This window comes from Magallana gigas, chromosome 2 (assembly GCF_963853765.1).
Source record: "Magallana gigas chromosome 2, xbMagGiga1.1, whole genome shotgun sequence".
NCBI lineage: Eukaryota > Metazoa > Mollusca > Bivalvia > Ostreida > Ostreidae > Magallana > Magallana gigas.
The window spans coordinates 25,263,740-25,277,266 of record NC_088854.1 but is presented as its reverse complement, the minus strand read 5'-3'; the positions used below and the strand labels follow the sequence as shown (position 1 = coordinate 25,277,266).

General features: G+C 34.2%; 1 protein-coding gene across 1 annotated transcript; it reads right to left on the bottom strand.

The window, feature by feature from the left end:
• Positions 1-7,121: 7,121 nt before the first annotated feature.
• Positions 7,122-11,346, bottom strand: LOC105338203 (lactadherin). Its single transcript, XM_011443204.4, has 12 exons — positions 11,078-11,346; positions 10,827-10,856; positions 10,243-10,635; positions 9,625-9,839; positions 9,184-9,348; positions 8,936-9,086; positions 8,681-8,838; positions 8,411-8,538; positions 8,019-8,143; positions 7,776-7,931; positions 7,601-7,660; positions 7,122-7,496 (listed from the first exon to the last, which is right to left on the bottom strand). Exons 1-12 carry the CDS (start codon positions 11,109-11,111, stop codon positions 7,303-7,305), a joined length of 1,809 nt encoding a protein of 602 aa, XP_011441506.3. The 5' UTR covers positions 11,112-11,346; the 3' UTR covers positions 7,122-7,302.
• Positions 11,347-13,527: the final 2,181 nt, after the last annotated feature.

The following is a 13,527-nucleotide window of genomic DNA, read 5'->3' as shown; positions in this document are numbered from 1 at the left end:
AAACATGTGACATTTTCGTACGTCAATATTACGCCAAAAATATAGACCTTGTTAGATGCTAAATAATGACTACTTTTTTTACGCCAAGGTGTATGATAATAAAAAAAGAAAGAAAATAATTATACTATTTTAATTTCCTTTCATCTTGATTTAATTAATAATTAATCAAATATACGTTTGACAAGTCGAAAATCAGAAAACTTAAAGACTCCTTCCTTAAAACTGAACATAGGGTTTTCTATTCTGAGAGAGCAAATATGGGAAAACGAAATTTAAAAACCAATGTCACATTTTATTCAAGACAATATATCACTATATTGAGATAATACCAATTACTGGAAGACTATTCATTTGATCTCCTTTTATGTTATAACATAATGGCCTGATTTACATTTTTAGCATTTCTAAAACATAATGATATGGATCCTTTTAATATCAAGTTATCAAAATTTTAAAGCAGAAAATCTTTTCTGAAAAATTAGAAACTGTGGCAATTTATCATGTACTGTATGTAAAACATGTATGTTATACCTTCAATAGTCTATGATAAAGAAAGGTAACTCTTGCTGACTGAAGCAACTTTTGATACAAACCTATACAACAAATTGCTATTCTGAGCTAAAAAGCAGCGCTTCACTATGTTTTGTAATATGAATTGAATGTATTTAACAAAGGAAGATTTTCATATAAATTCAATATCTTTAATTTTATGCTGCGGTAGTAAAATTTTGCTTTTTTTAATCACTGTCTACTTTTTTTCATATCATGATTTGACACATTGAAAAATCTAGCAGCGCTTCATCACTTCAATTTTGTTTCATCTGAATTTATTGATACTGACTTTGATGAAAATCAATATGAAACATTTTAAAGAATATATGGTGAAATTAATAGCAGAGGGATATCACACCTTAGAACTATTTTAACAAGAGCTTAGACTTTAGGTAGTATCAATCAGCAATGTGACGTAGTCCTGTCTATTTCATTGTAGGCCACTCAGCCATGGCTCTTTGAAATCAACGGGATTTGTTTGGCTTTTGAGTGAAGACTACGCAATCGGTGTATATCTCACTTGAAACCAGCGCCATTTTAACTCGTTTTGACGCAAGAAATGGATCGTTACATCCTACTGAAAGTCCAAGGTCTTGTTAAAAAGGTTCTAAACAAATGAGCACAAGAGGCCTAATCAAGGACGTAACCCTCTCAGTCTTACTTGACTTGGAGTTGACATTGTAGACTAAGGCCATGTTGTCAGTATTTATCAATAATTATTTGGCTACAAGGATAGGTTTGAGTTCTAAGTAGGTAATGTCTCTGCGCAACTCTAGGTCCCATATACTAGGCCTTACTAAAACAGTCCAATGATTGTTAAAAATGCCCCTCCACCGCAGGAGCCGCAACTGTCGGTGAAAAGTTGTAAAGTAGCATTGTTGGACCAAATTAATTCTGGAAATGGACTTTTACTATTAAAATTTTCCAGGAAATCTAACCACACACAAACATGGGATGTGTGTTTTTATGAAATGGTGAGGCTTTTTTTTTTTTATTAATACCTATTGTTGCGTTGTAGAATCTGCTGTTGAATGCTCTACTACCGGGGAGTGCTTTACCAAAAAAATTAAGAGAACCTATAATAGACTGCATTTTTTTCAAAGGAACCTTTTTTGCATTTAGTACGTAAGTTTTTTTAAGTTCAATAGATATGTCATCATATGCCTAACAAACAGACGTCTGAAGGATGGATTGGTATAAGTCGGAAGGCGCTGAACAAATCCATTTTGTAAAGTTTAGAGTTCTTACCCTGAGGCAATATTATTTGTATTGCTTGATCGAAAGAAGGAAACGAAACGAAACATAATTCATGCTCAATACTGCTGTTGACACTAATACCAACGGGTGCTGATAGATTTGTTATAAGCCTCCTGACACCATCTTTCTTTGGTAGCCAACATACTGGGTTACACCTTAAATAAGCCATAGGCGGATTTTAAAATGGTCCTGACATTTGCCCCAGATAAAATTCTTTCTGGATAATACTTAGAGGAGTTGGGGTTTATGAGAAAATATTTGCATTTCCATTGTTCTTATATCTCTATAATCGCAATTGCTCTGTCAGTATACTATGACGTCATAAAGGTGTAACGTTATATATACTTTTCCATGACGTTATAGATTTAAACCACTATACGATACATCATGTGTTTTTCTCCAACTTCATTAAAATTGACGTATTTACATGTAATATTTAAACATGTTTTTGATAACATTTTAAAGGAATTACTGTTATAACATATCATTGATTCTGTTAACAAATCTATGTGAATTAAAAAGATACATTACAGTCTGAATGTTTACTTTTGATGTAATAGCTAAATGTCAAGGTCTAAGCTAATACAGGGTATTTGCGAGTGGTAAAATGCAAATATAAGTAATAAGCAACGATTATTTAGTGAACATGGCGTTATGAATAGCAACTGCTCTGCTGGCATATTTTCCATGATGCGCTAGCGCGCATCATGGAATATGCCAACAGAGCAATCGCTATTCATAACGCCATGTTCACTAAATAACGTTGTTTATTTCTTAACTAATGATTTTAATATTTTTGTTATAATAGAATCCTTACACCCGTAAAATGCAGGTAAAACCCTTTTTGAAACCCATTAAGCAAGGAGGTAGCAATATTTTTACAGGGATAGCCCATTTTTTAAGGTTGTGAATATTAAAAAGGGAATGACCTAGGCCCAATATATCTCTGTCTAGGGAGTTGTAATTGGAATCTAGGTCTGACGGGACTTTGAGAGGGATTACGCTGTTTACGTGACTTGAATTGCAAGTTTAGCTGTGTAATATTGATCTGAGGAGGTCTTTCCTGTCTGCAATGAATATGAGGGTGAATTTTGTGGCAGTACATGCTTGAATGTTGATATGAACATGGGTACTTTTCGCTTGAGCCCCTGAAGTTATAATCGTAACATTTCAAAATGGAAGGAGGCTGAGTGGTCATTAGTACTTTTGATGACATATATAACAGCCAGAGTTCAGCATCGACTGAGCCCTAGTGGATGGACGTTTACTCGGACATTTTCAATCTGAATTGCTTGTCATACTCAATCCAGTTTGAAGAAGAACTGCGATTGGCCCCCAAACGTATAGTTTGCATGTACTTTAGAATACCCTGGGCGTCATTACGATACTTTGCAAGATAGATACTGGCAAATATTAATAATGCTTCGGTCCTTGATTGAATTGAAGTGATTTTGTTTTGATTGGGCTTCGGTTGTAGAACCAACTGACCTTGAACTATAGCAATTTTTTGTTGTTCCCCCGAATCAATATCGGATTGTACAACTTTAATCAACTCGACGTAGTACTGTTTTATACCATATTTTGTCCTTTGTTTGCGGAACATAAAGGCCAAGGTTATCGGATAAACTTACACATGTACTTGTCTACGCTATTTTGGGACAACCCTCGTACAAGGGGAGTAGGATTACTGGTATTGAAACCTAAAGGAACCGCTGATACAGATGTGGGGATGCCTAAAGACAAGTGGGGATAGATAGCAGAACTTGATGGAATCCCGGAGGCAGGAACATGTGCGGATCCTGAGGCAACGCTTGAGGGCGAGGATTGTGGCATTGAAACTACATTGGTTGAGGGGTCAAAGGAGGGCGCGGATCCCAAGGCAACTGCATGGCGAGAGCAAGAGGCAACACTAGTTGGCCCTGTTTGCGTCGCTGACACTGAACTGGCTGCAGAAACGCTGGGCATCGTTACTGTTGCATTGCTGGAAGTGGGCCGGGTACCATGCGCTCTGGACGGGCGGACATATGGCATGGACTTGCGTTTAGCTCTTAACATGATGTCTTCAGAGAAACAAAAAACGGAAACTTAAATATTTTCCACGTACTGTTAATTCAATTTAATTATATCACCTATACTTTTTTTATATATGATAAATTATCAAGAAATATGAATTTTTTGTAGAGAAAATGTCATAAAGATAATTAGCGATTATTTAATTGACCCCATGCACGGCCGAGATTTCAAAAATGATGATCCCAGTAGATTGGATTATCGATCAGTTTATGCGTCTTATCCCGGCCAGTGTCAGCAGCAAAATGAGGTCGTAACGCGGAATAATGTTCTTACCGAAAATTCCTGATATATTTATTGTATTGGCGTTAGGGGTTTACACGGGATATAACAAGGGCCCTTACAACAGGGGTAATTTTTCCTGGACTGGCTTACTCTGTTTTTCTCCTTAAAGGGACTTAACGCATAGTGAGATAACTAACGTTTAATTATTCTAAATGTAGTGTCTATCCTTAATGTGCTTTTCAAGACGTCTTTTTTGTCTGATTTTTTAAAATTAATTTCTACCGAGTTGAAATCACTGAATTTTCTATGGAAGCATTTTCATGACATAGCTCGTTGGTTGTCAAGTTGATAGTAAAGGATGGTAGACATTTATGAATTCGAACAAAACCTCAATACGATTAATTATTGTCAACATTCTCGATGGTGGTCCATGCAAGTATGAGAGTAACTGATATCTATTGTCACACAGTGGTTTTTTTTTCTATAATATCCAGAAAGAAGATTGGGAGATAAAATAGCGCAAATGCCCATCTGGTTTAGTCGTAAAGTACAATTTCATTTTTCCCCCAATTCTTCTATAATAATAAGTTATAATACAAGTTTGCAAAAGCACAATTTCTTACTGTATTAAAAGCTTTGAATATTTCAACAAACAATATAATAGGATATTGCATTAAGTTTAAGTGGTAGCGAACCCACAACTTAAAAAGAGTATCTAATGCCATTTAAGGTCTTTCGATTGTCGCATGACGTCATTGTGAGCATTCCTGAATATTTTACCGTTATCAGTTTTGATATTAGTGTTACATGTATATACTGCATGGTTTTGCCAGTATTTCTTGATTTAACTTGTGTTTCACACATTTTAAGCAATGTAAAGTGAAATGACACCAATATTTAACAATTAATAGAGAGTAGTTTGAGTTGAAATCGCTGAAATCAATGAAAAACTGATAAAACCGTACATAGGAAAAGTTGACAGAGACTAGAATTCAACATTTTTACCTGGCAAGGTAAAAATTTCTTTGCAGATTTCGATAGGAGATATAATAAGTCACAAATGTACCAATTTTTAGTGCGTTTGAACCATTATTTCAAAAGTTATCTATTAGACGTTTTATATTGCTAAACTGTACTTATTCATGGTTAAAAAAATGTATAAAAATGCACTCTAAATGTGATACATTTCATATTGTTATACTTTCATGTTAAATACTGAAATCTGATTGGTTAAGACGCAGTTAATAATATTTACTATTACCCTCAGCGTTAGCAACGCACTTGGCAACGGGTAACATTAAAAAATGTTACATGCGCGAAAATTATGCGCGTACGGTTCGCTGTTGAATTCACGTTATTCCTATATAAAAGCAGTAAAATTTTCTTAAAATTTTAAAAAAAGACATTCAGTATAACAAAATAAATAGTGCCTGTTTGGGAGGATAACAGTTGAAATTGACACCCCTCGAAAACCATTGTCAACCTCCGCTTCGCGTCGGTTGACAATGGTTTTCTCGGGGTGTCAATTTCAACTGTTACCCTCCCAAACAGGCACTATTTATATACTGGCAGGTTAAAATGGCTTTAAAATGATAAAATACATAAAATAAAGGATTGTGAATAATTTCTTTAAAAACTTTATTTATTATATAGAAATCAGTAAAAAAAATTATGTGATGTTTGATTGGTGAGCAGTCATCGCTATAACTGCCCTTAGAGTGTACCTGTGTTAGCTCCTACAGCATGAACAAAATATTTGCATCATAAAGATATTTAAGTTCATTTTGAATGTTTACATATCAATCTTCAAATTTAAACAAATATTACATGGATTCAACCATAAAAACATCAAGGGTGGAGAAACCTTAAGTCACAATTATGTGCGTTGAATGAATAATTGCTATTGGCAACTTTGACAGCGAATTTACGGACTTATTTGGATACACAATGATACTTCTTATGTCTAGAGGGTCATCTCCCCACATTTTTGTTGATTAAAATCAGTTTGTATTTCATGATATTTATTAGTTCTATTATAAAATCAAACATATGGAGCACATACCCATTTCATAAAAGAAGATACATTGAAGTTCAAAAAGATGACACTATTCGGAGGTTTTGATACGCCAGTTTAAATCGATATATTCCAAGTATCTAACATAATTAAGAGTGACAAATCAATGCCATGTAAATCATACATTGTTTTGAATGATTTTTTAAATTGAAAAATAATCAGATTTGTTGATATTTCAAATTTACAGTGTCTTTTCCGTCCTTAAGCAGGAATTTCAAACACCTTACCCACCAATGTCCTTTATACTTGCATGATCCACCTAAAACATATCATTGTTCGAATAAATGCTTTACTTAGCTGCAAAACCCATAAAGTCAGTCCTAAGTAATTGCTTCCGTCACTTTTTGATGATTTTTATTAAAATACACACCCCTGTGAAAGAAATACAGTTGAAATCGATACAAAGGGAATAAAGCTATGCTATCTTCAATGAAAAATTATCATTTTTCACTAATAAAAGTTCCCAGGGACTAAAACAAATTTTTACGGAGATTTATAATTGGAAATATTGACATCTTTTCTCCATTCGGAACTCAATTGGAATGCCTCCCACAATTTTTCAACGTTATTATCCGGGCTATTTAATGGTTGATGTAATGCAAAATCTACGTAGACTTTCTATTTTGGGATGTGTATTGAAATCTGAAGCGGAAAGGGGGGCGTTTCAAAACAGATAATCTGGACATTTTTCATATAAGTGGATCAACGCAGTTTTAGCAGTAAGGTATTTATAATTATTGAAATATCAATCGAAAAGTGGTGGAAGTAAAAACTCGCGACATGACAGAGTTATAAGTTATTAACAGTTATTATAAGTTATAAGTTATTACAGAGTGTAGAGATACATGACTGTGCAACGGTTCCAGAAGAAAACTATTCAGCTTCTCAATAACCACATCATTGAAATAGTGCACATATTACAAATCAGGTAAAATAATTGTCGTTTGGTAGTTATTATTGGTCTCTTTTATTCGTTTGTAAATACAATAAACAACGATTTAAAAACAAAATCAACGTATTTAAGGTTTTTTGTGGTGATCTTGGACATAAAGGTGCAAATCAATAACACGCATCAAACAAGTGTCAAGTGTTCATAATAAATAAGATAAGGATAGGTTGAATATTTATCCAGACACTCGCTTGCACGTCCAGGATCTAGCTACGCATGCCTGGAGGTTGTTGTCGAATTCTAAATTAGCGGGACACGGTCTGACGAAAATGCCACTTGGGGCGCAGGTAAGGTAACTATGGCAGTCAGCGCAGTACTGGTGATCCCCGATCCCAAGGTTATAACAGTCATTCTGGTTACCACATCCGGCTGAAATTGAAATAAAAAACGTACAGGATGCAAGAGAAATTATTAAGAACATCAAGCATTAAATGATTTTTTTTTTCATTCTTTGATAGAATGAAATTACTTACTCGTAAACAATATTCCGTTTACCACCTGTGCTCCTGGCAAAGTTGGGATGACTTTTGTTACTGTAACGATTGTAAAGATTTTGGATCAGCATGGAATTAACTTGAGTAAAAATGATAAATACTGTATGACAAAAAAATTACTACAATTCAATTCGGTAAAACAAAAGAGCCTTACGTGTTGATGGTTTGAGTGTTGTGGGTTTGGTTGGAGAGACAACGGGGCTAGTGAAGCCAGAGTTTGAATTGCTACCACTGGTGGTACTGGCACTTATTGTGGTAGTCTGGCTGTTTGGTGGCGCCTGAGTGGTGGCGCTGTTTGGGTTAGTCCAAACTTAAAAAAAAATGTCAGCTAGGTTTATCATCTGGGTACATCATATTAATCATATTAATAATACAGTGTTGAAATGATGCAACTCACACTTTGGCTTCTCGCAGATGAAGTTGATTTTGGAGGTACAGTCTATGTCGTTCAGCTCGGCGTTGGAGAACTCCCCACAGTGTTCGTTTTGTTGGTAGTTGTCTGGGTTACCGCTCTTCCAAGGTCTGAAATTACCGAAAATTCATAATTCAGTCAGATTCCTGCTCCACCAAAGTGTTATGAAATGACATCAAGATACTTTCTTTGGCCAAAAATTTTAATTCAATACCAGATATTCTTTGATATTGAAGCCTTGATCTATGTTGTAGTGATAATGTTTGATTTATAAACACATTGTACAAATAGTGTTAAAAACATATCAACAGTGTTTGGTAAATGTAGCATAGGATTTTACGACTACATACCAATTATACACATTAGAATAAGCTTACACAATATTTGTGTTTAGAGATGATCCATCTGTCCAGTGATAATTCTTGCTGTCTCGTCTTGGAAGGTTATTCAGACCAATCCATACTTGAGAGAATTGTTGTTGTTTTATTTCTTGAATGAGCCAATCCTGTATGAAAATGGGCAATTTGTTATCTTCACTATTATTGATATAATTTGGTAAAAATAATACATTCTCGATAGTGCTACAAATAAGTTTTAATTTTTAACAAGTTTTAATAAACGTATACATGTAAGTATGGTTGTAATACCCTTTCTTGAATTGAGTCGATCTTGACCAGATCGCCCTGCTGTTGCTTGCAGCGTTGCCTAGCCTCTCTCCAGCCCAGGGCTTGATTAGTGGTTATCAAATAACACGTTTTAGATCCGGGCCTCTCCTTCCAGCCCTTTGGGCATTGGCCATATGGATCTTGATTATAATGATATGATATAAAGTTTTAGAGAGGTTTACTAATAATTAAATCTGATTTCAGCATGTGGAAGATTCGAGTATGTCTGTGATTTACCTGTTGTAGCTCTACACCCTATGACGTCAAATCTCAATGCAATATGCGCTGACCACTCCAAAGGTTGTATACGAATGTATTTGGCAATTATGGGGCATCCAAACATATTGATCATCTCTAGTTCTTCGTCTTTGGTATTTCCAATATAAACCTATATGAAAGATACACCATTTTGTTGCGTACTTCACAGATTTTTAAAAACATTTTTTTTTCAACTGGCTTTTAGAATGGTAAGCAAAAAGTCTTACAACGTCATTTCCGTTGTGGTCCTTGACTGTGTTGTAGGTGACCCCATCTACACTGTACATGACCTTGTACTTGGTGACCTTTTGGTGACAACATCGGTCCTGAGTGTTGACGTTTCGACCTTGTGTGACCACGCCTCTGATTACACTGACGTCATTGAACTCCGCCTAGCGATAATTAACGTTTCAAGAATTCGAATATCATCTACTTAACTAAATTGGTAAAAGTACTTTATGTACCATTTAAAAACTGTGTTTTTGAATTTCTTTAAGCATAAAAAAGCTCAACTTGATGTTTATTGAGCAAACATAAACTTTGCAGTGATACATTATATCTATACGAACGTTTTAGAATTTGTATGATAGGAATAATGCACTTAAAGATACTCGACTTCTCGCATTTTTCAGTAGTCATTTAACGGTGTGTTTATTCACAACTAATACCTGAATATATTGCTGCTTATCATTGACGCCCGCTACCCATCCACCCACCAAATAGGTTCCGTTACCAAAGTTAAATCCGGAGTTAAAGAGCCGTGCACGGTATGGGTGTCCGTCCTGATTGGATGAATTTGACCACGTGCTTGTGGCTGTGAGCTTATTATCGGGTATTCCATTGCTTCCCGATATCAGATATTCGTGACAAACTTGTGGACCGCCTGGAAAGATAATGATTCCAAAGTAACTTGTATAGGGTAATCATAAACAAAAACGAAGGATTAACGTAATACAACTTGGCAAATCTCACATAATTACGTACTAAGTATCCGAGTTATTTCATGTGATCATTTTTTTTTTCAAAAACGGGATATACAAGTCCATAACTATATATGGACTTTTGGTTTGCGCAAGTTAATTTTTTTTATTTTAAAAGTTTTCAATTGCAGAAAAACAGCTACTGGTATTTATTTCTGCTTGTTGTATTTTTTGCGATGAGAAAATGATAATCGAAAATTAGATCATCGCGAACATAACCAGATATACATAATATGCAGAAAATCTATTTCCGGATACAGTAAAGAAGCTATGGTTACAGAAATGACTATTAAACTCCTGGCTGACCTGCGTTAGGACTAGCAATTGAAGCTGACTGAGAAGAGGACGAGGTCTGTGACTGGGTGGTAGGTGGCGGCGTAGTAGTCGTGGTGGTAGTGGTAGTGGTTGTGGTGGTGGGTGGGGGGTTACAGTCGTACTGGACGTCCAGATATTTGGACGTGCCGGAGCAAGGGTCCTCGCCCAGACTTGTGGAAGATGCCGTCAGCTGACAAGAGTTCTTGTTATTACAGCTCCTGGCAATGTTTGCAGTCACTTTGCCGGAGGAGTAGCAGTATGTGTTGGGGTCATTGCCGCAAACAGTCGGGCTTGTTCTTCCGAAGTTTATGGACCGAATTGTAATGACGTCATTATTTGAACAGGTTAGGCTATCGGACTGGTTTTCACAAATGAATTTGCTTTCTAAAAATTTAAAAGTGATAATAAAGACAATCTTCTTGTCAAATTATCCATTTACTAATATTTCATTTCTTTTTTTTACATCTTATTTTAATTAATTTTTATTTTATTTTTTGATAAAATCGATTGATAATTAAGGCTTTAACACAAATAACCATTTATTAATCCATCGCATTAAATTTAAAAAAACTTACGTGATTGTGAGGATACGAGCAAAGGGAGGACTATAAACCAGAAAAAGATTAAGATATTATTTGAAATTAGATTAAATTAGAATTTATAATTATAAAATAATTAAATTAAAAAAGACAGTCTTTTGGATAAGAGCTAAATGTAATCACACAAAAAAATTCGAAATGATTTTTAAAAATTATCAAATATAAATTTGTGGTTTTTTTTTTCTAAAATAAACATTGCTACATCGATTAAAACCCAAACAACTTACCGAGGAGTATTGTAACATAGAGATTTAAGCACATTTTTCTATTTTCTTCCTATCACAAAATCTAAGTGTTAAGTCAATGTTCTTCGTAAAACACCCAAAAAGAGAATTGCCGACTCTGATCTGAAAGACTCCTTTTTCAACTCTCGTTACTCCATCACGGAGATTCCACAAAATGAATATTATATGGTCCAACAACTTTTTTGTGGCCGTCTATGGAGAGCTCCAAGACTTTTGAAGGAGCGAAGCACACCCAAAATCCATTAAAATAAGGATCCTGTTTGCCTGTCCGCGAGCCTTGTTTGTGTTTGTTTTGATTCTTATTTTCATAACAGTGCATTCCCAGCTAAGGCCGATCGTCATGCAGAGCTTGGACACGAGACGTGGACGCCATCTCTTAAGACAACGCCATGACGTATGAGCTCCGAAAATGTGTTAAGTATGGCTCACAACGAAAAAACAAACTGCACACAAGACTTTAAAGTTAATTTCTGTTTTTGTTAAGGAATTGTTCTTGTATGAATCTTTTAATGTCTTATCACGACTTCGACTTTTCAAATCATGATGCCTTTGGGATCAAAGAAAAAAATACCCTGGAATTTTTATGTTTATTTTTATTTTCATTCTTTTTATCTTACACAAAGTAGGCTCTTAAAATATTTGCAGTTGTATTGCTAGAAGATTCCATCGAGTTTAATGGTTTGTCGCTATAAGGTTATTTGAGAATTGAATATTTTCAAAACAAATATCAAAAATTATTAATTTTGTTTACAATATGGGTTTGAGTCTTATCATGGTAATTTAAAAGATAAGTTTTGATGCAAACAGGTATGATATATGCTCAGTATATTAAAAACAATGCATATTTTTTAACGTTTATTTCGTTTAATTTTAGCAAGGTGGAGATTACTCAATTCTTTTCGAGAAATAAAACAATGATTGTTTGAAAACACAGGTTAAATAAATTCACACCCCGTGATTATAACAAGCACGAAATGTTGCAGACATTTTACTTTTTTGGAACAAAAAACAATTGACCCGCTCTCAAAATTCCACACGTTTGGTTCACCTCAGACACGGAATACCGTAACCCTTATCCGAGTGGTTGAGAGTCTGATCTCCTTGTTTGCATTGAGAGCTATTATAGAATCTGAAACCATAAACAGATAAAATAGCTGATAGCCGATTTGACAAGCTGAAGTGCAGTTTGACCGGGTACTATAGACCTTGTTTTGTTCATCTAAATCATTTAAATAGATTTTGGGGTCGCTGTAAATTTCACCAACTTCAAGTCACTCGTATTTTGATTTAAACAAGGCCGCTGGAATAATGCCAAAGTTGTTTCGAAAAATTGTTTCTGAAATACCGGTATAATCCGAAAATGTAAAGCTGTGTTGCATGCTTATATTTTAATTAATCATGATACTTCTTGATTGATAAATGCTAAAAGGTATGAATTTATATGTTTATTATCATAATTATACCATTTCTTGTACTGTTTTTTCGTAAAAACGTTTATCAATTGTTAAGAATGCTAGATGTTCAACGAATTAACCATCAGATCATCTTCCTTGAAGTTTTAAATATGATAATTTTGGTAATAAACTATTATTTACTAAAGATAATACACAATATTTAGCACTAAAATTCAAACATTTTCCTATATTTTTATACAGAGCTCTTCTTTTTAGTGAGGTAAATTATAGCCCTTAAATTGCCAGTACTATCCAGCCCTCTTAATACCGAGGTATTTATATACCTCGTTATTATTACCGAGCGATATATATATATATATATATATATATATATATATATATATATATATTCGATTTTCGTAAATTTCTATGAACCTTTTTTTATTATTATTATAAGAACGACAATAAAATAACATCAATTAGCGTACCATTTTTTAAAATGTTAAATTCTGGAAGATTGTTTCGCCTAATATGCAATACATGTCCATTACATGGCGGGAACTATTAACATTACTGCTTTCTTCTCCTGGACTACTATGCCAGTTATAACGTTAACTAAACGTGGTACAGTGCCTCCTCTTGTGAAGAAAATATTTAAATCTGAATTTTTTAATGTCATATTTCTTTTAAAAGTAAGAAAACCATCTTGAAGATTTTTTTAAAAGATGCATTGTGTTTTCATAAATACAATTTATATATTTTTTTAAATTATTCCAAATGTTGTAAAAAAAAATTAAAGAAAGTTTGTGATAGGTCGATATGAGATATCGTAAAGTATAAAGTAAGTATAGTGCGTTCATAGATCCAGATCCCCACCAGAGATTAGAGTCATCGCTGGTTAGGTAAGTCTAGAATAATTATACATGTATGAATGCAGTACAGAACTCGTCTCGTACAGAAAATCAATATTAAGTTTGTCGAATCAATATATATTGTTAATTTATATAATGCCATTTATATTGCAATGACTTGCTTAAA